General features: G+C 40.8%; 2 protein-coding genes across 2 annotated transcripts in view; one reads left to right on the forward strand and one right to left on the reverse strand.

The window, feature by feature from the left end:
* Positions 1-26097, forward strand: part of kcnv2b (potassium channel, subfamily V, member 2b) — a 172954-nt gene that overhangs the window by 139378 nt on the left and 7479 nt on the right. The window lies entirely within an intron of this gene.
* On the reverse strand, positions 2484-25481 carry LOC127957890 (tripartite motif-containing protein 29). Its single transcript, XM_052556585.1, has 17 exons — positions 25328-25481; positions 20301-20394; positions 19616-20169; positions 18281-18376; positions 16603-16836; positions 16377-16515; positions 16245-16271; positions 15217-15338; positions 14983-15141; positions 9962-10074; positions 9676-9787; positions 8476-8601; positions 8113-8219; positions 4278-4395; positions 4119-4172; positions 3781-3859; positions 2484-3279 (listed from the first exon to the last, which is right to left on the reverse strand). The coding sequence occupies exons 2-16, from the start codon at positions 20371-20373 to the stop codon at positions 3830-3832; spliced, it is 2064 nt and encodes a 687-aa protein (XP_052412545.1). The 5' UTR covers positions 20374-20394; positions 25328-25481; the 3' UTR covers positions 2484-3279; positions 3781-3829.

Below are 26097 nucleotides of genomic sequence, written 5' to 3' on the forward strand. Positions count from 1 at the left end.
AGACAGGACAGGAAGACAGGGGATTGATGAAGAAATACAGCACAACATGGGGGGGGGGGGGGGGGGGGGTTGTTAATGTTAAAGCTCTTGTATGTTCAATTATTCTAGGAGCAAGAACCCCCCCTTAGGAACCACACCGCCAAAGATAAATTGTGTTCAGTAAACTCAAGCAAACTTGCCAAAGTGGTTCCTGCCTGAAAATCTCGCACTTTAAAATATGAATTTGAAGCTTCTTTCTTTTCAGATTCTTACAGCTTTATCATAATAGGCTGCATATTAACTTATTGGGAGAAAACCGGTAGTTCTATGTGAAATCAGACATTTGAGCTCTCCCATATAGTCAACATGGCATAACAATAACATCCGGTGAATATTCAACTGTTAGATTGGTAGTCGAATCAGGCTCCTTGAACCAAAGCATCGATTCGTCGACGATTCGGTGTCACCCCTAGTAGGGCTGCACGATATTGGGAAAAATTTACATTGCGATATTTTATTTTTCTGCGATACATATTGCGATATGAAATAAAAAAAAAATCTTACAAACAAAAATGGGGTGAGCACACTTACATTCTCATTTTAAATGATTTAAACATCGACACCATCGTGTCAATTGATTAATATGTGCGAGGGAGAGAGAGCAAGACAGCGCTCGTGTTGTTTGAAGACACTGAGCGTGCGGCCGGGGACTCGCTTTGCGCGCGCGCTCTCTCAGTGACAGGTGCAATATAAATAGGCGTCGGTTCTATTTCTAGCATGCAAGCGTTTTCCGCTCGGCCTGAGCCGCGCGTCTCACGCAGGCAGTCTGCAAGCTCTAACCTGTTAACATGGGAGCCGAATTAAAAACGGACACGCCACTCAGCTGAGACGCTTGCGCCACGCATTTAGTGTGTCGCCGGCCGCGCGCTCGCGCTCTCTCTCTCTCGCGCGCTCTTTGGCCCATACAGTTAATGAATAACGGATCAACTACGACAGCCTACATCGTACATCCTGCGATGTGACTATCGTGGATTTGTACATCGCGATATCGATGCTTAAACAACACATCGTGCAGCCCTAGTGTGCGTTTGTAAGAGTTTGTGTATTTGTAGGCCTGGAGAACTGCCACGCCTGGCATCAAATGTGTGATGTTATCCATATTGCGGTAAATAGTCCCAGTCTCGGTGCTGACCGCTCTGCCCACTGCTTCAATCATAATGGGCAGCCTTGTGAAGCTTTGGACAGCTGTTCCCATTTTGAGAATTCTTCAATAACCCAGGGCAAAGCCTAATCCTATCAGCGGAATACCTGTTATCATGGTTCCGTATAGGTACGTAGATATCTGCAATGTCCTCCACGGAAAGAGCTGCCAGACACAGGACCCACCACCTCTCCCACACATCCATCATGTAGCCATCTACGAACGTCCCGGCAGGGCAGTCAGGTTCCCCTGAACGCAAGCTTCTTGTCGAGAAGATGCGTTGAGAGACCAGTTGATCAAATCCATGATTTTTAGTTTGGAGAGCAGTGCAGAGAGTCTCTCATAAGACAATAGACAAAAACAAGACAAGAGTAGCAAAGCAGGGAAGGTAATAGAGGGAGAGAAAATGTGTCCGCCTTTGTTGAGAGCCACAGAGATTATATTAAATATACAGGTTATGGTCATTTCACATACACAGAGATGTAAAGGTATTCACGGCAACTCGTCAAAATAAAAGTCTGGTTTAATTTGCCAGAAATAAAAACTGAAAAGAAACAAAATGAAACGCAACAAAAAGTATTTTTTAGCGAATAATCACACACCATTTCTTCCATATTTTAATTTTAATAGTAAATCCCCTTTTTTTTACCAAAAAATAAGGTTTTTTTAAATTAATGTTTTATGCCTTCATTTGATAAACAGAAAAATGTATATACACAACAGATTTTCCCAGAAAAAGGGGCTTTTTTTTAAAGAAAATAAAGTTGTTTTTATGCATTTAAATAATTAAACATGCTAAAACACAGAATAAGGTAATAATAAAACATATGGTGAAGAAAAATAAAACATTTCATAAGGCCCTAAAAGTAATTTTTGTTAAACTTTTAATAAATTGATTTTAATTAATTATGCTTTTTGATGAATGAAATTCAATTTAACCATTAAAAAGGAGTCGAGCTGGATATATGTGGTCATTGTACTTTATTTCTTTAACCGTAGTTCCTAAAGTTTTTCCTTCAACCTACAAATGGCAGTAATCTATCCCTAACCCATGGGCCAATATCCAGAAAACTGGAACTATGACATCAGAACCCAAATGAACCGCAGGTTCTAAGATCTTTCTAAGGGGTTTTTCAATTTCTCAGTAAAATAAAGCCTTTGGTAAACAAAACTTGAGGATACTTGTACATTATTCTACGTAAATGACACACTTTTCCTGAATCCCACCGGCCCATTTCATCTAATACATACAGCCAAAGTGGGCAAGCAATATTTATACACCTTACAAAAAACAAAAAAAAGGAAATGTCCCAATAATATTTATTTCCATTTAGAGAGCAATCTTAAGTCGAAGGGCTTTCTACCTTTCACCATGAAGCCTTCCTTTGAGGTGTGGCCACACCCACCAGTGACACATTGCATGAACTAAAACTATTTGATCACTTAGAAAAACAGTCTCTCTTTAATTAAGAACTGTTATGCTGTGAAAGTGCAAACCCAATGAACACAGTACAATCAAACTTTTCCTCCAATTTGATACACTTGACCAAAGTGAAAACTTTAATCCTGCATTTGAAAAACCAAACCAACTATAAATTCGAGGTTCCTTTTTTCCTCAAACGTGCATACATTAAAAAAAAACCTCTAAAAAGGTTCAAGGAGAATATGATAAAGGAAGAACAGAATTTTTTTTTTTTTTAACGTTTATGTCTTTCTCCCTGTGCTCTTCGGATCTACTTGGCAAAATACTGAGGAGTAAAATGCAAAACCCAGTTTTTCTTGCATTTAGTTGGATATTGATGCTGTAAACTTTTTTTGCAAACTCAATTCAAACTTTTTTGACAAATCAGAACAGATGGCCTGACAGACTTGTCAATTATGCTGCATTACATCTAAACAGTAATTAAATCCAGTGTCACTGTAGCCAAATCAAATGAAAATCAATCGAAACGTTCTTGTTTTTTCCACTCTGAAACATTCCAGCTGGTCGGGTGTGGCATCAACATGACCATCACACAGTTTCTCATTTCTTTCTTCTTGCGTCCGACTCCATGCAAAACCTCTCAAACGCCTCCTCAATCTCTTTTCCACTGCAGAAGCTGCAACATAGAAGCATTCCTTCATTATAAGTGTATGGATGGAAGGTTGAAAAACAACAATTTAATTGCGACTTTTTATCTCACAATTCTGACATTTTTCCCTTTCAATTCTGAGAATATATCTCACAATTCAGACTTTTTTTCTGTCATCTTTTATTGATTACAGAAAGTTCTTTTATTCAGCAAGGATGCATTAAACTAATTATAGCTGTTGAAATTTCCGCTTTTCTTACTTTTAAAATGGATATAATAATTCCTAATTACTGTATTTATTCAAATAAATGCAGCAATGGTGAGCATAAGAGATTCATTTTAAACATACGAAAAAAAGCAAAAGCTATAAATTTACATTACCCTTTCCCTTAATCTGTGCATTTTTAATATTATGAATAAACTACAAACAAACTTTGACTCATCAATTCATCACGTGAATTACAGTCTCCCCTTGTTGCCTGGCCTTTGAAAGCAAACAAAACTTTGGATATTTTTACAAATACTTACGATTCATTTCCATCCTTTTCATATGCATCAGGGAAGCAATCTTCTCTGACTAGAATCTCCTGCTATTTCTCTGAGAATTCTGGGGGGGGGGGGGTTAATACAGTTGTAATAAATATTAAAAAAAAAGAATAAATAAAAAGTCTTTACATGTTTTGGTAATGAAAATATGGAAGAAGAAAAAAGTGAAAAATAAATAAAACTAAAACAATTAATTTAATGAAAATAAAAAGTAATGCAAGCCAAAATAGTCCTAAAACAAATTTGCTTTTTCTTTCCCTTGCTTTTTCTTTCCCAGTCTGTGTGGGTCACAGCAGACTGAACACGCTGCTGATACTCACCAGGATCCGCTGCTGTGAAAGGCGTCCCATCTGCTGTGTAGAAGTTGGTTCATTCTGAGGAGCAAAACCATGCAGAAACACATTAAAAGAGGCTACAAAGATTACATATTTTATTACAAAACCTGATTGAATACATCTCATTTCTTTGGCATTGCACACCATAAAGTAGTTGGGGTCGTTGTCAGGTGTAGCGACACTGCTCACAGCGGCTGTGTGAACTCGACCCCAGTTACTGGATTGCAATTCCACCAGTTTCAACAGCATCGTCCTGACATCTCTACAAACACACACATACAGTACACATCAATAAAACAGATAGCTACAGTAGGCTACATATCAATAATGAACTGTACAGCTCAACAATCTAAGAGCAGTTCACACTGACAGTGATACTCAGCAACAAAGTGATCTCCAGTGTCATGAACAAAATCAAATATTGGCAATGCAACTCCGCTTTATGCAAAAGTAAAATAATAAACAGTAGGAGTACTGTCACGGAGACGAACCCCGTGATTCCCTCTGATGGCCAGCAGAGGGCACCCTCACCTGAATACTAACACACACACATCCATTCATTCACTTATACTGACAACACTACATTTCCATAAGCCCCGTCCTTGGACTCTGATCACCTGCACAGGTTCCACCCATCAAGACTGTGCATATAAGCTGGACTTCCACAGTAGTTCAAACGCGAAGTCTTGATTTGCTGTGTCTGTCATTTCTGAGAATTATTACCCGTGTTTGATTTCCTGTTGCCGATCCTGTTTGTTATCCTTTACGTAGCTTTGCTGCCTACCTACCGACCCCTTGCTTGTTACTGGATTTTGATTCTCTGCTCTTCCCACGTTGTTGATATTGCTGGTTCTGACCATTGCCTGTACGACTACGAGTCTTTGCAATAAAGCCTGCATTATGGATCCCATGTCGAGTTCTGGTTCGTTACAAGTACAAACCGTGCTCAATACTAACTTACACTGAACCAGTGAATTTCAGTATCACTGAAATACTATTATAGTTTCATTGATATTTAGTGTTTTGCCATTTGAGGTATAGTTTTAGATATGTATAATTATCTTGATATACAGGTGCATTTCAAAAAAAATTGAAAATAATGGAAATAATCTTTATTGTTTTATAATTTTAAAAGCAACCTTTCTTATTTTCTAGATTCATTACACACAACCTGAAATATTTCAATATTTTTTTTGTCTAAATTCTGATAGTTACAACTTAAAGCTTAGGAAAATTAAAAATTCAGTAATTCAAAAAATTAGAATATTCAATTTTGAGGTTGATTAGTTTGATTAATTTTGAGTATAAATACTGGGTACCTTTTGGGCTAGTTTAGAACATGCAACTACAATTTTGGGGAAAAACAACTGACTTGGCAGTGCTCCAGAAGATGATCATTTACACCCTCCACAAAGACGGTAAACCACAGAAGGTCATTGCTAAAAGGACTGGCTGTTCACAGAGTGCTGTATCAAACTTTATTCATAGAAAGTTGACTGGATGGACAAAGTGTGGTAGGAAAAGGTGCACAAGCAACAGGGATGACCACAGCCTTGGGAAGATTGTCAGTGTAATGATAAAAGCTCCATACTCATCGGGAAGAAGGAGGCGGGAACCGGCGCACAATCAAAACATCATTTTAATATTCAAAATAAACACAAAACAGCACACCAGCCCCTCGCGGACGACTGGTGCGCGCAAATAAAAACCAAAACATAAACTAAGATCCCAGGCCTGGTCCTCTTTCGTCCTTCACTATCGTCGCTCCAGTTTTATATCCTTCCATCTCCTACGTGGGACTCAAGACTGGCGGTGGGGCGCAGGTGCAGCTCATCTCCAATCACTACACCTGGCCTCACTTTGAGTTCCTGTTCCTGTTTGTTTGTTTCTGTTTTGGACTGATTTTGGTTACGACCCCAGCTTGTTTTGACTCTGATTTTGGATACCCTATTAAAACTCACACTGCACTTGGATCTTCCGTCTCCTGTTCCCGTACGTGAAAGAAGGACTCCATCATGCCAAGATCCAGCGGCCCAGTGCCACTGCTCAAGATGGCTGCCGGTCCAGCGCCACTGCCCAGGATTGCCGCCGGTCCAGAGTCATGGCACAAGATGGCCGCTTGTCCAGCGCCTCTACACGGGATGACAGCCACTGTTGACCCTCCAGAGTCGAGTCAGGTTCCCGTTGACCCTCCAGAGTCGAGTCAGGTGCCCGTTGACCCTCCAGAGTCAGGTCATGTCACCGTTGACCCTCCAGAGTCCAGTCAGGTCACCGTTGACCCTCCAGAGTCAGGTCAGGTCACCGTTGACCCTCCAGAGTCAGGTAAAGTCACCGTTGACACTCCAGAGTCAGGTCAAGTCACCATTGACACTCATGAGTTAAGCACTACCACAGTTCGACCTTAGGAGTCAAGTCAAGTCACTGGTGATCTTCAAGGACAGAGTCAAGTCACCGGTGTTCTTCATGGGAAACTTCAAGTCACCATTGATATTAATGTGCAAAGGCAAGTCAACAGTGATCTTCATGGGCAAAGTCAAGTCACCAATGATCTTCATGGGCAAAGTCAAGTCACCAATGATCGTCATGGCCAAAGTCAAGTCACCAGTGTTCTTCATGGGCAAGGTCAAGTCTCAGACTATTCAAAGGCAAGTCACCATTAATCTTCATGAGCAAATGCAAGTCACCAATGATCTTCATGAGCAGAGTAAAGTCACCATTGATCTTCCTGAATCCAGTCTAAACTCTGCGGAACTACCAGAGCCTCTACACATCTCTGCTGATCTACCAGAGCCTCTCCACGCCTCAGCCGAACTCTCTGAGCGCTCGACTGATCCTGTCGTAGCCATGGAGGCCACCCTTAACTTGTTCATGTTCTCTGTTTCAGAGTTGCCTATCCAGACTCTCATGCATCATCGATCCCACTGTGGTGGTCCTCGGTGCCGCCCTGGTGGGCTCCTGTCTTGACTGCATGGCTGTGGTGGTCTTCTGTACCGCCCTGGTGGGCTTCTGTTTCAACCGCACGGATGTGGTGCTCTTCTGCACCGCCCTGGTGGGCTTCTGTATCGACCGCACGGTTGTGGTGGTCTTCTGCGCCGCCCTGGTGAGCTTCTGTATCGACCGCACGGATGTGGTGGTCCTCTGCGCCACCCTGGTGGGCTTCTGTCTCGACCGCACGGATGTGGTGGTCCTCTGCGCCGCCCTGGTGGGCTTCTGTCTCGACCGCACGGATGTGGTGGTCCTCTGCGCCGCCCTGGTGGGCTTCTGTCTCGACCGCACGGATGTGGTGGTCCTCTGCGCCACCCTGGTGGGCTTCTGTCTCGACCGCACGGTTGTGGTGGTCCTTTGCGCCGCCTTGGTGGGCTTCTGTCTCGACCGCACGGATGTGGTGGTCCTCTGCGCCACCCTGGTGGGCTTCTGTCTCGACCGCACGGATGTGGTGGTCTTCTGTGCCGCCCTGGTGGGCTTCTGTCTCGACCGCACGGATGTGGTGGTCCTCTGCGCCGCCCTGGTGAGCTTCTGTCTCGACCGCACGGATGTGGTGGTCCTCTGCGCCACCCTGGTGGGCTTCTGTCTCGACCGCACGGTTGTGGTGGTCCTTTGCGCCGCCTTGGTGGGCTTCTGTCTCGACCGCACAGTTGTGGTGGTCTTCTGCGCCGCCCTGGTGGGCTTCTGTCTCGACCGCACGGATGTTTTGTAAATCTTTTTTTTTTTTTTTTTTTGATAGATAGATACTGAATTTATAATTTTCCTAAACTGTAAGTCACAACCATGAGAATTAAAACAAAAAAAAATCTTGAAATGTTTCAGTTTGTGTGCAATGAATCTAGAATATAAGAAAGTTGGCTTTTTTAAATTAAATTAGACAAAATAAAAATAACTTTTTCTATGATATTCTATTTTTTTGAGATGCACCTGTACTGCATCTTGAACATTTCCAAAATAAATAAACTGTTATTGAAGCGTTGCCTGACTCACTCACCGGCTGCATTTGGCATCCAGCAGAATGTATTTGATTTTCTTGATTATCTCGTCCATGTCTGACTGGCCTTTCTCCTTCCATGTGTCTTCCAGAACGGAACCAGTCAGCTTGTCAAATCAGTGAAACAATGAAAGTCAACATCAACAGTGCAGTACTGCATTATTATCTGCAGATTAATAACTTATTTCATTTCAGTTGCTTTGAGTTGCCTGGTAATTTCAAAGTCTTTGTTAATGTCAGAACTACTGTCACTAATCATCTTAAATGAGGTCACTTAATAACTCCTACAGACTTGTCTGACATTTGCTTTAAACAGTACCATTTAGTGTATTCACAGTGTGTAAGAAGAGGAATACTTCAAACCTTGAGTAATTTGACAGCACACATGAGGTTGGGGTCCTCTGGGTGAGAAAATAATGTGATCAAAAGATCCTTTAGCGCTCGCAGTAAGACATTAGCTCGCCCAGGTTTGTTCTTTACACTTTTTATCTGAAAGACATTAAAGAAGCAGCTCATATTTTTGAAGCAGAATAAATATGCAGCTCTAACATTTGAATTCAAGCAGATACATATGTTAAGATTTATACACGAGATTATATGAAGGAATAGATATAAAGGGTTCTAATCAGTTTAGACCTTAGCATTACATGATTTGCTCAGACGTAGCAGGTCAAGTAGGCCTGTTATGATAAAAATGTTTTGTTGTGTGATATATTGTCCCAGAAATAATTGTGATAAGCAATATTATTGTTATTTTAAAGGCCATTTCATTCCACTGAATGTATAATCATAATGTAACAGCAGAATAATGAAAGAAGACCAAGACACTTCAAAATTACAACACATTTTAAAGAGTATTTCTTTAATGGAAATTAAGTATCAAAATATTACATACCTTGAAAAACCTGAATAAATAGTAAATAAACATTTTCTAACAAAAATTGCAAAGTAGCAAGTAGAAAAAAATAAAAATGCAAAATTTTTTTTTTCCATCTACTCTGTAAATTAAGGTGCACACTATTTCTGAAAAACAATCACTACTTAGCAGTCGGATATCTGTATCCACAAAAACACAGAATCCTAAGACATATCTGCAGATAAACCTTTTTTTTGCCTAAGGTCAAGCTCTGCTGTTGGGTTCATTTTAATGATGACTGGCGGGCAATATATGCTATTATAAATCAAATATCAATTTTTGTTATTTTAGATAAATCTGAAATAAAAGAATAACTAACTAAATAAATAACAAAATGTTTTAAATTGTCTCAGAAACTAACCAAAATAAGCTGAAGTGAACACTAAAATTACCAATTGGAAATAAATAAAAAAAACTAACATTATTAAGTTTATCAGACAGCTTTACCAAAATAAATAAATACAGGATTAGATTGATATACATTTATTTAGTATAAATAATTTTTTTAATTAATTTTATTTATTTAGTAAAATCAATTTATTTATTGATTGATTTATATTGGTTATTAGACTGTACCCAAGAGAGCTGTGTAATCATATGTCTTATATTTTGTGGTAATAAGTGAAAAGCACTGGTAGTGAACTGACCTCCAGGTTAATGTAAAGCTCCCCCAGAAACAGCACATAAGAGTGAAACTTTTTCTGGGTGTCTGGATCTCCTCTCACGGCCTGCTCCCTCTGCTCATACTCAGTGTGACACCTACACAAACACAGAATGGAGTTAAAGGATAAATGAAACTATCAAAAATGAGACTAAATAAAACTGAAAGTAAAAACTAAGATGGAAAAGGGAAGAAACTGTTGACTTTAAGAACCAAATGTCAAGGCACTTTTATGAAACACCCAGAAATGGGTACTTAAATCTCAAATGTACCTCTTCAGGAGCAGCTGTCTGAAGTTACCTCTGGCTGGATTAAAATGGATGTGATGAGACAGATGGTTACACAGCCTCGCTCCTGTGTAGGTGAAGTGAGGGATAGACGTGGACTGTGGAAAACAAATGTAGAACGGCTTTCATTGCATTCATCTCAGTAATAACTGCTAAAGTTATAATGTTTTGATTAGGGCTGTACAGACACACATTAAAATTGGTATCATAGGAATATTTGGAAAAGTTCAGTTCTATTTGGTTCGAAAATCAATACAGTGCAGATGCAGGATTTGAAAAAGAACCATTAATTCACCGATTACAAAAATTACTTTTTAATATAATAATACCCAATATTTTACAGAGACAACCTCATGTAAATTGTATAATTTATTAGACCACTATAAATAAATACAGAATCAGATGTATGTAAATTATTGACTTATATTTATTTGGTCATCATAATCAAATCATAATAAAAATCATATTTTTTTCAAATAAATTCTTAAAATATGTAATATTTAAAATAGTTTGACAGTGTCATTTAAAGGAACACTCCGACTTTTTGGGACTTTAGATTATTCACAGTATCCCCCAGAGTTAGAGAATATCCATACATACCTTTTTCATTTGTGTGCGTTCTGTAAGTGTTATTTGACCCACCCACCGCTAGCCTAGCTTAGCACAAAGACTGGATGTAAATGGATACTGTTAGCATAGTAATCCCAATAAATGACAAAATAATAAAAACATTTTCCTATTTACATGTTGTGATCTGTATAGTCACAGCGTGTACAAATAACAAGGCTATATGAGACAGAGACCATTTTTAATCGTATAAATACTGGGAACTATATTCTCACTAGGCGTAGGAGCACAGCTAACGTTACTTGGGCGGAGTGGCTACTTGGGCGGAGTGATTAGGGCAGCACACGAGACGCCTTGTTGATGGTTCCGTAAACAAAACAAGTGACTAGCTAGACGTGACTCATGATCATGGCTGACTTTGAGGAATTGTCAGACTCAGAGGAATTTTACTGTGTATCAAACCAAGATCCAGAACCATATAGTTTTGAGCCAGAATACACAGACGAGGAGTTACAAACTTTGGAAGCTGTAAGACAAGATGTCGAAGGGAGAATCAGAACAAACACAGACTGGTGCTGTAAATGTGGAACATGCCTGCCAACCTATGCCGACAGAAACCGAGTGCCTTTGTTGTAATGAATGGGACCGGGTATTGCCATCAATGTCAAGGCTTGATGACAATCAAAATATTTGCATCACTACCACGGAAGATTTCCTAATATTTCCCTAAGACACCCAGCAGTTGTCACTTTTTCCCCCATTGTGACAAGATCAACTGGAAGAAACGCCCCATGCCGAGTGAACCTAATGGTTAGCTGTCCACCAAGTAAGTGATTTTGTTATAATGATCACGAGCAGTGTGTTCATGACAACACAATAATAACAATAAAGGGGATACACGGAGCCCCTATTCACGTAATAGTGTCAATACTAAGGTTATATTACATTAGCATGGCACTGTTACAGTATGGCTAATGTTAGTCATCTCAAAACATAACGGAACACTTACCGCAGCAACAGGTGATCCAATTTGTCCTGTCTTTATTATCGATGGGATGGCTGTATCCTTTAGCACACGTTTCATGGTCCTTGTGGCAACTTGCATTTTTTCAAAATAGTCGTCTACAAATAAAATGTTCAGAGCAAACGAAATACTTTGTGATGGTGTTTACAGGTGTGTTTGGATCTATTTCCAGAGCAAGTAGCCATCGATTCATCAGTTCAGCGTTCCGTTGGATCACGAGTCACGTCTAGCTAGTCACTTGTTTTTTTTACGGAACCATCAACAAGGCGTCTCGTGTGCTGCGCTAATCACTCCGCCCAAGTAGCCACTCCGCCCAAGTAACTACGCCTAGTGAGAATATAGTTCCCAGTATTTATATGATTAAAAATGGTCTCTGTCTCATATAGTCTTGTTATTTGTACACGCTGTGACTATACAGATCACAACATGTAAATAGGAAAATGTTTGCATTATTTTGTCACTTATTGGGATTACTATGCTAACAGTATCCATTTACATCCAGTCTTTGTGCTAAGCTAGGCTAGCGGTGGGTGGGTCAAATAACACTTACAGAACGCACAGAAATGAAAAAGGTATGTATGGACTTATCTAACTCTGGGAGATACTGTGAATAAGCTAAAGTCCCAAAAAGTCGGATTATTCCTTTAAAGGTATAGTTCTCTCAAAAACAAAAACTCTTTCATCATTTACTCACTCTCGTGTCATTTTAAAGTTCTGTTGTTTTCCATTTAAAAATAAAAAGTAAACATCATACAGGTTTGGAACAACATGAGGGTGAATAAATAAAGACAGATTAACTATTTGTCATGATTCTGCCCTCGTGTCCTTGATTTTTCCTAGTCTTGAGGCAGGATCATGACAGACCCATGTTTTGTGTACAAGCGCATGGCCTTGTCTTTGGGCCATGTGCTTGTGTTGTCTCGTTCCCTTGCCCCGCCCCCCTTGTTACCTAGTCGTGTCTTGATTGTCCCATCTGTGCCACCTGTCGTGTCTTGATTGTTCCCCCTATTTAGATCTCCTAGTGTGCTCTGTCTTGCGTCGGTTCATTGTACCTGTGATTGTGATTGTTCCACTCTGTGATTGTTCCTTAAGAAGTGTTTGTATTACCGTGAGTGTTTGTTTATAGGTAGTATTTAGAGTCCTTGTTTATCTTGTCAGTCCAGTCCTGTTTTAGTTATTTAGTCTTTACCTTGCTCCGTGTTTTCCCCCTCGTGGGTTTTTGTTTCCCCTCTTTGTAATAAACCCTTTGTTTGAGAATCCCTGTCTGCACCTGAGTTCCTCCCTTACCAACCCTGACAGAATGAACCGACCACAATGGAACTCAGCAGACAGGAGGCAATGCTGGATGCCCGTGCCAGCAGCGTCGAGAGCTGGCGTGCCCGTGCCAGCAGCGTCGAGAGCTGGCGTGCCCGTGCCAGCAGTGTCGAGAGCTGGCGTGCCCGTGCCAGCAGCGTCGAGAGCTGGCGTGCCCGTGCCAGCAGCGTCGAGAGCTGGCGTGCCCGTGCCAGCAGCGTCGAGAGCTGGCGTGCCCGTGCCAGCAGCGTCGAGAGCTGGCGTGCCCGTGCCAGCAGCGTCGAGAGCTGGCGTGCCCGTGCCAGCAGCGTCGAGAGCTGGCGTGCCCGTGCCAGCAGCGTCGAGAGCTGGCGTGCCCGAGCCAGCAGCGGTGAGCGTGCCCGAGCCAGCAGCGGTGAGCGTGCCCGAGCCAGCAGCGAAGAGCGCTGGCGTGCCCGTGCCAGCAGCGTCGAGAGCTGGCGTGCCCGAGCCGGCAAAACAGAGAGCCGTATTCAAGTCTGCAGTCGTGAGAGCGGAGGAGAGAGCCGCGGCCGACTCTGCAGCAAAGACTCTTGTACAGTCTGTCTCATCTCGTAAGGAGATGCCAGTTGTCCTGGCTGCTAAAGCCTTTTCTGATTATTTGTCCCGTCTTGTCCAAATCCTAGAAGTTCCCGTCAGTCCTGTTTTGTCCCCTGACCCTGTCCCCAGAAGTCCTAAGTGTCCAGCCGTTGTCCCCCCGTGTCCTGTTGATGTGGCCCCGTGTCCTGTTGATGTAGTCATGTGTCCTGTTGATGTGGCCCCGTGTCCCGTTAATGTGGCCCCGTGTCCCGTTAACGTGGCCCCGTGTCCCGTAGATGTCGTCTCCCCGTGTCCCGTGAGTGTAGCCCCGTGTCCTGCTGATGTAGTCATGTGTCCTGTCGATGTGGCCCCGTGTCCTGTGGATGTGGCCCCGTGTCCCGTTAATGTGGCCCCGTGTCCCGTAGATGTCGTCTCCCCGTGTCCCGTGAGTGTAGCCCCGTGTCCTGCTGATGTAGTCATGTGTCCTGTCGATGTGGCCCCGTGTCCTGTGGATGTGGCCCCGTGTCCAGTAGATGTTGTCCCCCCGTGTCCAGTAGATGTTGTCCCCCCGTGTCCAGTAGATGTTGTCCCCCCGTGTCCCGTAAGTCTTGCCCCGCGTCCCGTAAGTGTTGCCCCGCGTCCCTTGTCTGCTCCCGTCATGTCCCCGGTCAGTTGTCCCGAGACCCCTCCCCGCCCCTCACCACCCAGACCTGCCCGTACCCCCCGTCGTCAGCCTTTGTCCTGTCCTCCTAAGATTCCTACCCCTCCCACCCGCCCTGGTCTGTCCCCCATGAACTTTGTGGTCCCGCCCCCTCCCCTTCCCTGTTTGTTTTTTTTTGATTTGTCACCCCAACCCTGCTGTTGTGTATTCATGTTTGCCATTGTTATTATTTGTCATGTCCTGTTGGTTTGTGTCTGTGTCCCAGTCTGTCATGTCAGTCGTGTCCCGTGTTTGATGTTCCCTTGAGGAGCGTCTGGAAGCCGCTCCTTAAGGGAGGGGTTCTGTCATGATTCTGCCCTCGTGTCCTTGATTTTTCCTAGTCTTGAGGCAGGATCATGACAGACCCATGTTTTGTGTACAAGCGCATGGCCTTGTCTTTGGGCCATGTGCTTGTGTTGTCTCGTTCCCTTGCCCCGCCCCCCTTGTTACCTAGTCGTGTCTTGATTGTCCCATCTGTGCCACCTGTCGTGTCTTGATTGTTCCCCCTATTTAGATCTCCTAGTGTGCTCTGTCTTGCGTCGGTTCATTGTACCTGTGATTGTGATTGTTCCACTCTGTGATTGTTCCTTAAGAAGTGTTTGTATTACCGTGAGTGTTTGTTTATAGGTAGTATTTAGAGTCCTTGTTTATCTTGTCAGTCCAGTCCTGTTTTAGTTATTTAGTCTTTACCTTGCTCCGTGTTTTCCCCCTCGTGGGTTTTTGTTTCCCCTCTTTGTAATAAACCCTTTGTTTGAGAATCCCTGTCTGCACCTGAGTTCCTCCCTTACCAACCCTGACACTATTCCTTTAAAAAGTAAGTTCTCTGTGGATTTTTTTTAAAGGTCCCCACACAGATTCATTATCAGAAAGTTGTCAGAAGCACACCTGTATGTAGATGAGCTCTACCAGCTTCTGCAGAGTCTCCTCTGTAGTGACGCAGCTGTTCAACGTGTCTGTGATGTAATCGATTTCAGACTCAAAGGAACCTGGAGATGAGTACAGATGGCTTACGAATTCCTGAACGAAATCAGCCAAAGAGGACTCCTAAAATGAGAGAACGTTAGACTAATACCACAGTACATTCACACAGTCTTAAAAAAAAGAGCCAGATAGATTCACCTGGAATGATGTATAAGAGCCTGTGACAAACTCAGATGAAGCCTCAGACAGTTTGCAGTTTTTCACAAGCGCATCTGCAGAACTGCTGCTATTGTGCCCTGAAGAAACTGAGGATCTGCTCTCTGGAAGACAGAGCGATGGAGACTGGCATTAACCCTGAACATCTAGTCACTATAAAGTAATTCCCATTTGGTATTATTGAATAGGTTTGATGACTTTACTATTAATCTCAAATGTGAGAAACTGTAATAATAAAGAACAAGCAGTTAGTGTAGATATAGAAACAACCCATCAAGATGACTTGACTTCTCCACTCAAGTCACAAGACAGATTTGGAGAATCACATCCAGTAACTGATGGTGACCATTTAAAAAGCTTTAATTCATGCATTACAATAAAAGTAATACTACAATAATCCTTATTAAAAAACAACAACAATGTTTCTTCAAAGGTTTGTTAGAATTTTAACCTGAAAGATCACAAATCAGAAGTGAAAATCACAAGTCAACTAATGACAAAATACATAGAAAATACAGCCAGATGTGGTCTGGAAACTATGGTTAAAATAATTGATGTGCTTTGTACTCTGTTAATCTGTCTATCCATCTTTGCATCCATCTATCTATTCATGCATCCATCTTATGACAAAATATATCTAAGATAGCAAGATGTGGTGGAAACCCCATATATCCATCTACATATCTATCCATTCATGCATCTATCCATTCATTTATCCATCAATCTCTGCATTTTTTAGCCAATCATAACAGTGACCGATCACTGAGAAGCCTTAAAGGACCCACTCCTTAAAAACAGCCTGTTTCTGAGAGATGTTCAGAATGAGGGTTGAAAATGATCCTTTTCCACATATTTTGTGCAAAAACTTTATTAACATTATAAGTAAACTTCAAAGAACATTCAAATGATACAAAAATCCATGTCATGACCTCTTTAAATTAGACTTTGGTACAGTAATGAAGCGGTGAGATTCTGAATGTAAATGATTGTAGTGTGACAGCTCTCTGTACCTGCATACTGCTGCATCCTCTTCAGCTCTGTAGAGACACACAACAACAAAATAAAATCCTTCAGACTCATTCTTTTTAAATGATATAAGAAATTATAAATCTATGTGTATGGTGTATTTGATATTATCATACTTGTTTTTCTGAATTTCTCATCTAGAGTGTGCTGCAGTTGAGTCAGAGCTCTCCTCAGAGTCTCCAGACTCACATCAGTCTTCATGCTGATCTCAGGCCTGTTTCTGGTGTTTTTAGGGATGCAGAGAGATGAGAACATCTACAGCAGGAGGGATGAGAAATGTTTTAGCATGAGCAGTGAGTGTCATATACTGCATGATTATTGATCAGAGAGATGTTGACTGACCCGTAGAAGGTGGAGGGCATCTTCAGTGTGTGAGAGCTGCTCCAGTTCAGTGTTTCTCATCTTTAGCTCAGAGATCTTCAGCTCCAGCTCTTCGATGAGCTCTTTCTCCTGTTTCTCTGCTGCTTTCTGCTGCTCCTCCATCATCTCCTGCTGTTCAGTCTGACATCTCTCAATGGAGCGGATCAGATCAGTGAAGAACTCAACACGGGCTGCTTTCTCCATCTTTGTGTTTCTCTGCTCAATCAGTCAGGCAGCAAATGATGAGAGGTGTTTGATAATGCAAGAATCAGTGTCACTATTGCTCATCCTTCAGTGGTATTTGAGGTTTTTCAAAATCGCTCAACAGAAGAGTTAAATTTCATGATTACAATTGTAATATTGATTTAAAACTTCAAAGATGTTAATACGAAATAACTTACATTTAAAAGAAGTTGTTTCTATTTACTTTGAATTAGCTCTGACCAAGGAAAATGATTTAAAACAAAGCCACAACACTGTAGTAGAGATTTGTTCCTGAATTAATCAGTATTTTCCGTATATCAAAAGCAATGTCTTACTAAAGACAGTCACTTGTAACCACTTATTGGTATAACGATGTAACATACAGAAAGAGTCATACTCTCTGTGGACTTTTTGAAGACCTGAACTAAATTATTTGCTATTTAATAAATTAATAATAATAATAATAATAATAATTCATTACATTTATGTAGTGCTTTTCTGGGTACTCAAAGCCCTTTTACATGGAAGGGGGGAAATCTCCTCAGCTAAACATATTGCACCAGAATGCCCACCAAACACCAGCTTACTGGTGGAGAGGAGACAGAGTGATGAAGCCAATCAGTATATGGGGATGATTAGGAGGCCATGACGATAGAAAGAGGCCAATATGGCCAGGATGCCAGGTTAACACCCCTACTCATTTTCAAAGGACATCCTGGGATTTTTAATGCCACAACCGAAGGATGGAGCTTTTTACTGTATAGTGTTCCCATCACTATTGTCACGATCATTACATGGAGTGCCCATGAACTTTTGTAGAGGGCACTCCAATCAGGACAATTCCACACTCACCACCAGATGTCACTCGGACTCTAGCACCTCTTATCTGTTGCACCACACCCTAACTACATTTCCCATGAGTCTCTGCATCACAATCACCCTGCCACACCTGCACCTCATTTACACACACATATAAGAAGCACACTCACTCTCACTCTCTGCGAAGTCTTGATTTGCTGTGTCTGTCATTTCCGAGCGTTTTCCTTGTGTTTGATCTCTGATCTGTACCTGACCTTTGGATTGTTTATACCGACTCTGATTCTCTGCTGCCTGCCCTCGACATCTGCTTGTTCCTGTTTTCGATTATGGTTATCCCTATATACCTGACGCCGTTGTTGATCATTGCCTGTCTGACCATTCTCATTAAAAGTTCTGCACATGGATCTGAACCTCTTTGTCTCATCATTACAACTATACTGGTGCATCAGGACCCACACAGACCCCACAGGGTTAGCACCCCCTGCTGGCCTCACTAACAAGTCTTTTAGCAAAAACCTAGTTTTTCCCAGGAGTCTCCCATCCTGGTACTGACCAGGCTCAAACCCTGCTTAGCTTCTGGCTACATGGTGATATGGATATATTCATATACAAGTGTAATAAATGGTTTTAGACTCACCTTTCTAACTTCTGCTGACAGTTTGATGGCTTTAATCTTATTGATTTTCTCCCGAATCATCTGCTGCACATATTTCTGTGTTTTCATCAGTTGAGCCTACAGACACAGACACATTAACCATAACAGAGATTTTCTGTCTTCTGACGTACAAACCCGATTCCAAAAAAGTTGACACCGTATAAATTGTGAGTAAAAAATTAATAGAATAATTTACAAATCTCATACACTTATATTTTATTAACAATAGGAATAAAGAAAACATATCAAATGTTGAAAGTGAGACATTTTGAAATGTCATGCCAAATATTGGCTCATTTTGGATTTCATGAGAGCTACACATTCCAAAAAGGTTGGGATAGATAGCAATAAGAGGCCGGAAAAGTTAAATGTCCATATAAGGTACAGCTGGAGGACCAATTTAAAACTTATTAGGTCAACTGGCAACATGGTTGGGTATAAAAAGAGCCTCTCAGAGTGGCAGTGTCTCTCAGAAGTCAAGATGGGCAGAGGATCACCAATTCCCCCAATGCTGCGGCGAATAATAGTGGAGAAATATTAGAAAGGAGCTTCTCAGAGAAAATCTGAAAAGAGTTTGAAGTTATCATCATCTACAGTGCATAATATCATCCAAAGATTCAGAGAATCTGGAACAATCCCTGTGCGTAAGGGTCAAGGCCGGAAGACCATACTGGATTCCCATCTCTTTCAGGGTAGACCTTGCATTTTCCAACACGACAATGCCAGACCACATACTGCATCAATTACAACATCATGGCTGCGTAGGAGAAGGAACCGGGTACTGAAATGGCCAGCCTGCAGTCCAGATCTTTCACCCAGAGAAAACATTTGGCGCATCACAAAGAGGAAGATGCGACAAAGAAGACCAAAGACAGTTGAGCAGCTAGAAGCCTGTATTAGACAAGAATGGGACAACATTCCTATTCCTAAACTTGATCAACTTGTCTCCTCAGTCCCCAGACGTTTGCAGACTGTTATAAAAAGAAGAGGGGATGCCACACAGTGGTAAACATGGCCTTGTCCCAACTTTTTTGAGATGTGTTGATGCCATGAAATTTAAAATCAACTTATTTTTCCCTTAAAATTATACATTTTCTCAGTTTAAACATTTGATATGTCATCTATGTTGTATTCTGAATATAATTGAAATTGTAAACTTCCACATCACTGCATTCTGTTTTTATTCTCAAAACTTTTTTTGGAATCTGGTTTGTACAGTGTTTTCACAATGAATATGTTTTTTTTTTTTACAAGCTCAAAAATGTTTGATTCTTCATGATATGATATCATTTTAAAAGTTTTATTAGTAACTTCTACCTTCTTCTCTTCACTCTCCTCTTCTAGAGGAACAGTATTGTGGTTCTTGTGATCTGACAGAGCACACATCGTACACAAACATGTCTGATCATCTCTACAGAACAGCTCCAGAGGTCTCTCATGTGTCTGACATATATATTCCTCCAGATTACTCACAGGCTCCATCAGTTTGTGTTTCTTTAAACCTGCCACTCTCAAATGATGCTCCAGATGAGTTTCACAGTAAGAGCTCTGACACACCACACATGACTTTAGGGCTTTCCGCTTTCTTTCCTCACAGATGTCACACAAAACTTCAGCGTTTTTATTAGGTGTTTTCTTCTTATAGTGATCTATAACCTCTCTGAGTGTGGTATTAATCTTGAGATCAGGTCTTTGGCTGAATGTTTCTTTACAGTAAGGACAGCTGCAGGTCTGGCTGTTGTCCCAGCACTTATTCAGACAGGTCTTGCAGAAGTTGTGTCCACATGGAGTGCTGACTGGATCAGTGAACACATCCAGACATATAGAGCACTGAAGCTCCTCAGTCAGTCGACCACTGGAGGATGACATGACTAGAAAGAGAAATGATGAACACAACTAGACTACTAGTCTTAATTTTGGACACACTTATGTACAAATTTAAAATGTGCCTATTAGGTATTGGGTCATTACAAAATAAAATAAGAGTCTTTCATCGACTTACTTGAAGGTGCAGTTAGACCTTTTTTTTGTCTGGTTTCTCTTCTTTTTGGTGATGTTGGTGATGATTGGGCCATTGCTCTTTCCTTCTTGAAAAACTTTTCATTAAAAAAAAGGTAGAGATTAATTGAGATTATGAGATTGATGTAACGTAGGTTTTTGAGTTTTATTTCATGTTCATGTCTTTTATTTTAGAGTTTAGGTCACGGTCCTTGTTCAGTTATGCGATTCCCTTGCCCTTATGTTACCCTGCTATTGGTTTTTTGGTTCATGTGTCATTTTCTCATTGGTTGTCTTAGTCATGTGTCCTGTCTCTCATTGGTTAGTTCTTGTCATGTGACATATTGTTTTCTTTTACTGTCTATTGATCTTCATAGCCGTCATGTTGCCATTAGGCTTGTTCAATTTCATGCGCCTCAAAGATCAGCTACCGCCTGCAAGCAATGAATTCTACGGAGCCCCTCTAGTCCCACTTTGTAAAAAAGAAATGTTAACTATCTCGTGGCCTCAAGATAATAACTTGTGGCTTCAAGATACTAACTCGTGGCCTCAAGATAAGTAACTCGTGGCCTCAAGATAAGTAACTCGTGGCCTCGATACTAACTCGTGGCCTCAAGACAAGTAACTCGTGGCCTCAAGATAAGTAACTCGTGGCCTCAAGATAAGTAACTCGTGGCCTCAAGATACTAACTCGTGGCCTCAAGACAAGTAACTTGTGGCCTCAAGATAAGTAACTCGTGGCCTCAAGATACTAACTCGTGGCCTCAAGACAAGTAACTCGTGGCCTCAAGATAAGTAACTCGTGGCCTCAAGATACTAACTCGTGGCCTCAAGATAAGTAACTCGTGGCCTCAAGATACTAACTCGTGGCCTCAAGATAAGTAACTCGTGGCCTCAAGATACTAACTCGTGGCCTCAAGAGAAGTAACTAGTGGCCTCAAGACAAGTAACTCGTGGCCTCAAGATAAGTAACTCGTGGCCTCAAGATACTAACTCGTGGCCTCAAGATAAGTAACTCGTGGCCTCAAGATACTAACTCGTGGCCTCAAGATAAGTAACTCGTGGCCTCAAGATACTAACTCGTGGCCTCAAGAGAAGTAACTAGTGGCCTCAAGATAAGTAATTTGTGGCCTCAAGATACTAACTCGTGGCCTCAAGATAAGTAAATCGGGACCTCAAGATAAGTAACTCCTGGCCTCAAGATAAGTAACTCGTGGCCTCAAGATAAGTAACTCGTGGCCTCAAGATAAGTAATTCGTGGCCTCAAGATAAGTAACTAGTGGCCTCAAGATAAGTAATTTGTGGCCTCAAGATACTAACTCGTGGCCTCAAGATAAGTAAATCGGGGCCTCAAGATAAGTAACTCGTGGCCTCAAGATAAGTAACTCGTGGCCTCAAGATAAGTAACTAGTGGCCTCAAGATAAGTAATTTGTGGCCTCAAGATAAGTAACTCGTGGCCTCAAGATAAGTAACTAGTGGCCTCAAGATAAGTAATTTGTGGCCTCAAGATACTAACTCGTGGTCTCAAGATAAGTAACTCGTGGCCTCAAGATAAGTAACTCGTGGCCTCAAGATAAGTAACTAGTGGCCTCAAGATAAGTAATTTGTGGCCTCAAGATACTAACTCGTGGTCTCAAGATAAGTAACTCGTGGCCTCAAGATAAGTAACTTGTGGCCTCAAGATACTAACTCGTGGCCTCAAGATAAGTAACTCGTGGCCTCAAGATATGTAACTCGTGGCCTCAAGATACTAACTCGTGGCCTCAAGATAAGTAACTCGTGGCCTCTAGATAAGTAACTCGTGGCCTCAAGATACTAACTCGTGGCCTCAAGATAAGTAACTTGTGGCCTCAAGATACTAACTCGTGGCCTCAAGATAAGTAACTCATGGCTCCAAGATACAACTTGTGGCCTCAAGATACTAACTCGTGGCCTCAAGATACTAACTCGTGGCCTCAAGATAAGTAACTTGTGGCCTCAAGATACTAACTCGTGGCCTCAAGATAAGTAACTCATGGCTCCAAGATACAACTTGTGGCCTCAAGATACTAACTCATGACCTCTAGACAAGACTGTTCAAGTTTTTTTTATTTTACTCTTTGTTTTGCGATGAGAGGAATAAGACATAATTCACCCCAAAAAGATGTGATGTGGATTACCTCAGGATTTGAGATTTGGATTTCCTCAGATAAAAAAGAATGAAGTGCCTTATTTAGCAGAGATCATAAACATAAGTGTCTTTTTATTTATTTATATACTTGTACTAGTTTTCACATAGTGTATATATTTTACTAGTTAGACTTTTTCCAAACTATAATTCCTGACTAAATGTATAATCAAGTGAAACATTATGAAGTTTGAATAATAATATACACTACTATACCATTCAAAAGCTTGATGTAAATAATATAAATGTATTTTGTAGAAAGTCAGATTGTTAAAAGGATTTCTGAAGGATTGTGTGACTGGAGTAATGATGCAAAAAAATTCAGCTTTGAAAGACAGCTTGGATTGTTCCTAATGAACTGTTTAATTGCATGCAAGTCGCAAGTGAATATTAAATTATGTTGTATGATAATTAAATATATTCTAAATAAACTACAAACATAAAATTATAAAATTATTTTGTCCTCACATTCTTTCTTGTAACTCCTCCCTCTCTTTCACACAGTGTTCATGAGTCAAGAACCGGTTGCATCTCACCAGTAGTTCTTTCGGACAGTTCGATTCAATAAACCGGTTGAAGAAAACGGTTCACCGGTTCTTTTGCGCTCCACGTAATGGCATCATTGGCGATGATTGCCCTTGATTCAAGCCTTCGGTTTACCCGCGCTCATAACACTAGCACAGAATCAGTTCAGAATCAATCATTAAAAGAACCAGTCCAGTTCAGACGTGCTGTGTGTCAGTCTGCTTCAGTTCTCTCTTCACAGCAGTTCAGTCAGTGTACTGTGTGAGTAAATGAATTACTCCGGGATATTGGTTTGTTTTAACTCAGAGGGAGTGTCAGACACATTAAAAAAGTTAACCGCCTTAAGTCATTTGTGGATTAATGCGTATTGGAGACGCGAACCATTTAAAGAGCCACACAGATGGGAAATCAAAAATTACCTGTATTACAGTGTATGATGTAGCTGTCCATCAGTGTAAACAATGTGCAAAGTAATTAAACCAAAAAGTACACGATCTATAAAGTTATTGGCTTCTAAAGTAAGGAGTCAACTCTGAATCGCTGAAACGAGTCATTATAGATTTCAAATCTTTTGCCCATCTCTATGTACGTCACTAGGAACACTTTACATAATAGTCTCCGCCTACCGTCTTGGGAGAAACAAAACTCTGACCTGCCCCACCCCCCAACACAGACGCTCTGGTTGGTGTGAGAGCATCATGTCGAGGAGACAGTGTGTTTTTAATTTCAAAGGCAAGTTTGTTTTATTTTCACTGCCAAAGAATGAAGATCAGAAGAACCAATGGCTAAAATTCATTTTTACCACAATAACAGAGCAGTACAACAAATCCCTTTTGTTGTGTTCACAACATTTCACTGATGCCTGCTTTTCTAATCTCGGTGAGTACAAGGCGGGATTTTCAAAGCGTTTGGCCATAAAAGAGGGTTCATTACCAACTTTATTTAGACCAACAAGCATCTCCGAATCACAATGCAAAGTATGATTATGAAGTTATGTGTTTGTTTTCTCCTGAGCGTCTTATCAGTATGTGTGCTGTCTGCAGCCTTTCTCTGCGCTGATCGTCATTTACAAACACATCATTAAAATAAAGTGTAACAAGTGCTGCTAACAGATATTCTGTGATAAAGTAATCCATATGAAAACAACGCAATGTCTGTTTTTCACGTCTCCCTTCATTATATCTAATGTGACCACGCCCCCGCTGAACGCGCTATTCAGATTCAAACTGAAGCGCGCGGCTTGAATACGCACACACAGAAGAAAAAGCAGCGAGACTGTTCAAGTTTTTTATTTTACTGTTTGCTTTGCGATGAGAGGAATAAGACATAATTCACCACAAAAAGATGCTAACGCATTGTTTACCGTGAAGTTGTGTGCGGAACAACCAATCAAAACTGACTATGTTAGTTGACCAATCAGAACACAGTATGCTACCGAAAGGTGGGGTTTAAGGAAACTGAATCTTTTGAACAGCTTCGCACGAACCGTTTGGGGATCTCTGAAAATTGGGGTAATTTTAAAATGATATTTTGACAAAATGACAATGTTTTTTAACCTTGGATGGATTTAAACCTATTGTACAGGACTTATAAACAGTGATAGGAAGCTTAGAATTTGCATCTTAATGGCTCTTTAAAACGATTCAGTTAGATTTGGTGAACTGGTTAAAAAAACCCGGATATCACAAACTGCTTTGTTTTGAACTCTCTCTAACAACAGACACAGAAGAGAAGACAATGCTGAATAAAGTCGTAGTTTTTGTTATTTTTGGACCATAATGTATTTTCGATGCTTCAAAAAATTCTAACTGACCCTCTGATGTCACATGGACTACTTTGAAGATGTTTTTCTTACCTTTCTGGACATGGACAGTATACCATACACACAGTTTTAATGGAGGGACTGAGACCTCTCGGACTAAATCTAAAATATCTTAAACTGTGGTCCGAAGATGAACAGAAGTCTCACGGGTTTGGAACAACATGAGGGTGAGTTATTAATGACATAATTTTAATTATTGGGTGAACTAACCCTTTAAGTGAATCTTAACTGCTCTTATTAAAATAAATTAATTTATTTTCCCACAAACATATACTTCCATGAAATAAACATTGATACAGATGTTGTAAAACAAGTAAGCATATAATTTAATTTACCAAGTACAATACAAAGTATAATCTTGTCTTTCAACAGTTTTATGTCGATTTTGACCTGGTGTGTAGCAGGTTTGTCTTCAGTCTGCCTGCAATTTACTTTCACTTTCTTTTCTTTAAAGTAGCCTAATTACCTCCTTTAGAAACTGTTCAGGACAATCCTTTTTATATTTCTATCGCTTACCTCTTAGTATCAGATGTATCCACCAAAGAGTCTTTCAACGACTCAAATAAACACCAGAATCAGTAAATGTCCATTTCATAAGGGCGGCACATAGAATTTCCTCCAAGGCATCTTCTTCTGAAATACTCGTCACTGGGCAGGCGGAGCATGAGCATATATGGATATTCATGTGTTTCCTGTTGTGCGTTCACCGGATCATAAAAAACATTTCAACCAGGTGATTACGTTGCAATAAATTGTTCGTTTGTGCAATTGTTCGTTTGTGCACAAAATGTTATAAATTGTTATATGTTTATTCAACGATTGCAGCCACTGATTTGATAGGTAGCTTATCGCTACAAATAAATGGGCCAAGGCTGTTAAATATTTTCTTATATTGCTCTGTTTTGCTTTTAAAAGTAGGCTATTTCGTTAAGGTGTGTAGCCTATATATGGTGGCATATTAAAACTTGCCCACTGTATTGTAGGACTGTAAGGTGAAAAATAACGAACATTAAGACTCTTAGGACTCAACAAGTTTTTAACTTTTTTTCCCCTCCTTAAAGGGGGGGGGGGGGGTGAAATGCTATTTCATGCATACTGAGTTTTTTACACTGTTAAAGAGTTGGATTCCCATGCTAAACATGGACAAAGTTTCAAAAATTAAGTTGTACGCTTGAAGGAGTATTTTTGTTCCAAAAAAACTCTTCCGGTTTGTCACAAGTTTCGGAAAGTTTTTTATGAGTATGGCTCTGTGTGAGGTTAGATGGAGCGGAATTTCCTTATATGGG

Source organism: Carassius gibelio, chromosome B5 (genome assembly GCF_023724105.1).
Source record: "Carassius gibelio isolate Cgi1373 ecotype wild population from Czech Republic chromosome B5, carGib1.2-hapl.c, whole genome shotgun sequence".
NCBI lineage: Eukaryota > Metazoa > Chordata > Actinopteri > Cypriniformes > Cyprinidae > Carassius > Carassius gibelio.

What these genes read in the sequence shown, in the direction of transcription:
- LOC127957890 (XM_052556585.1), bottom strand. Translation starts at nt 20,373, where the DNA reads ATGGCCCAATCATCACCAACATCACCAAAAAGAAGAGAAACCAGACAA. An exon ending in AGCTTTACATTAACCTGGAG is followed by an intron (nt 8,602 to 9,675) that starts GTCAGTTCACTA and finishes AATGTCTTTCAG; the next exon opens with ATAAAAAGTGTAAAGAACAA. An exon ending in GTGCTGTCAAATTACTCAAG is followed by an intron (nt 8,220 to 8,475) that starts GTTTGAAGTATT and finishes TGATTTGACAAG; the next exon opens with CTGACTGGTTCCGTTCTGGA.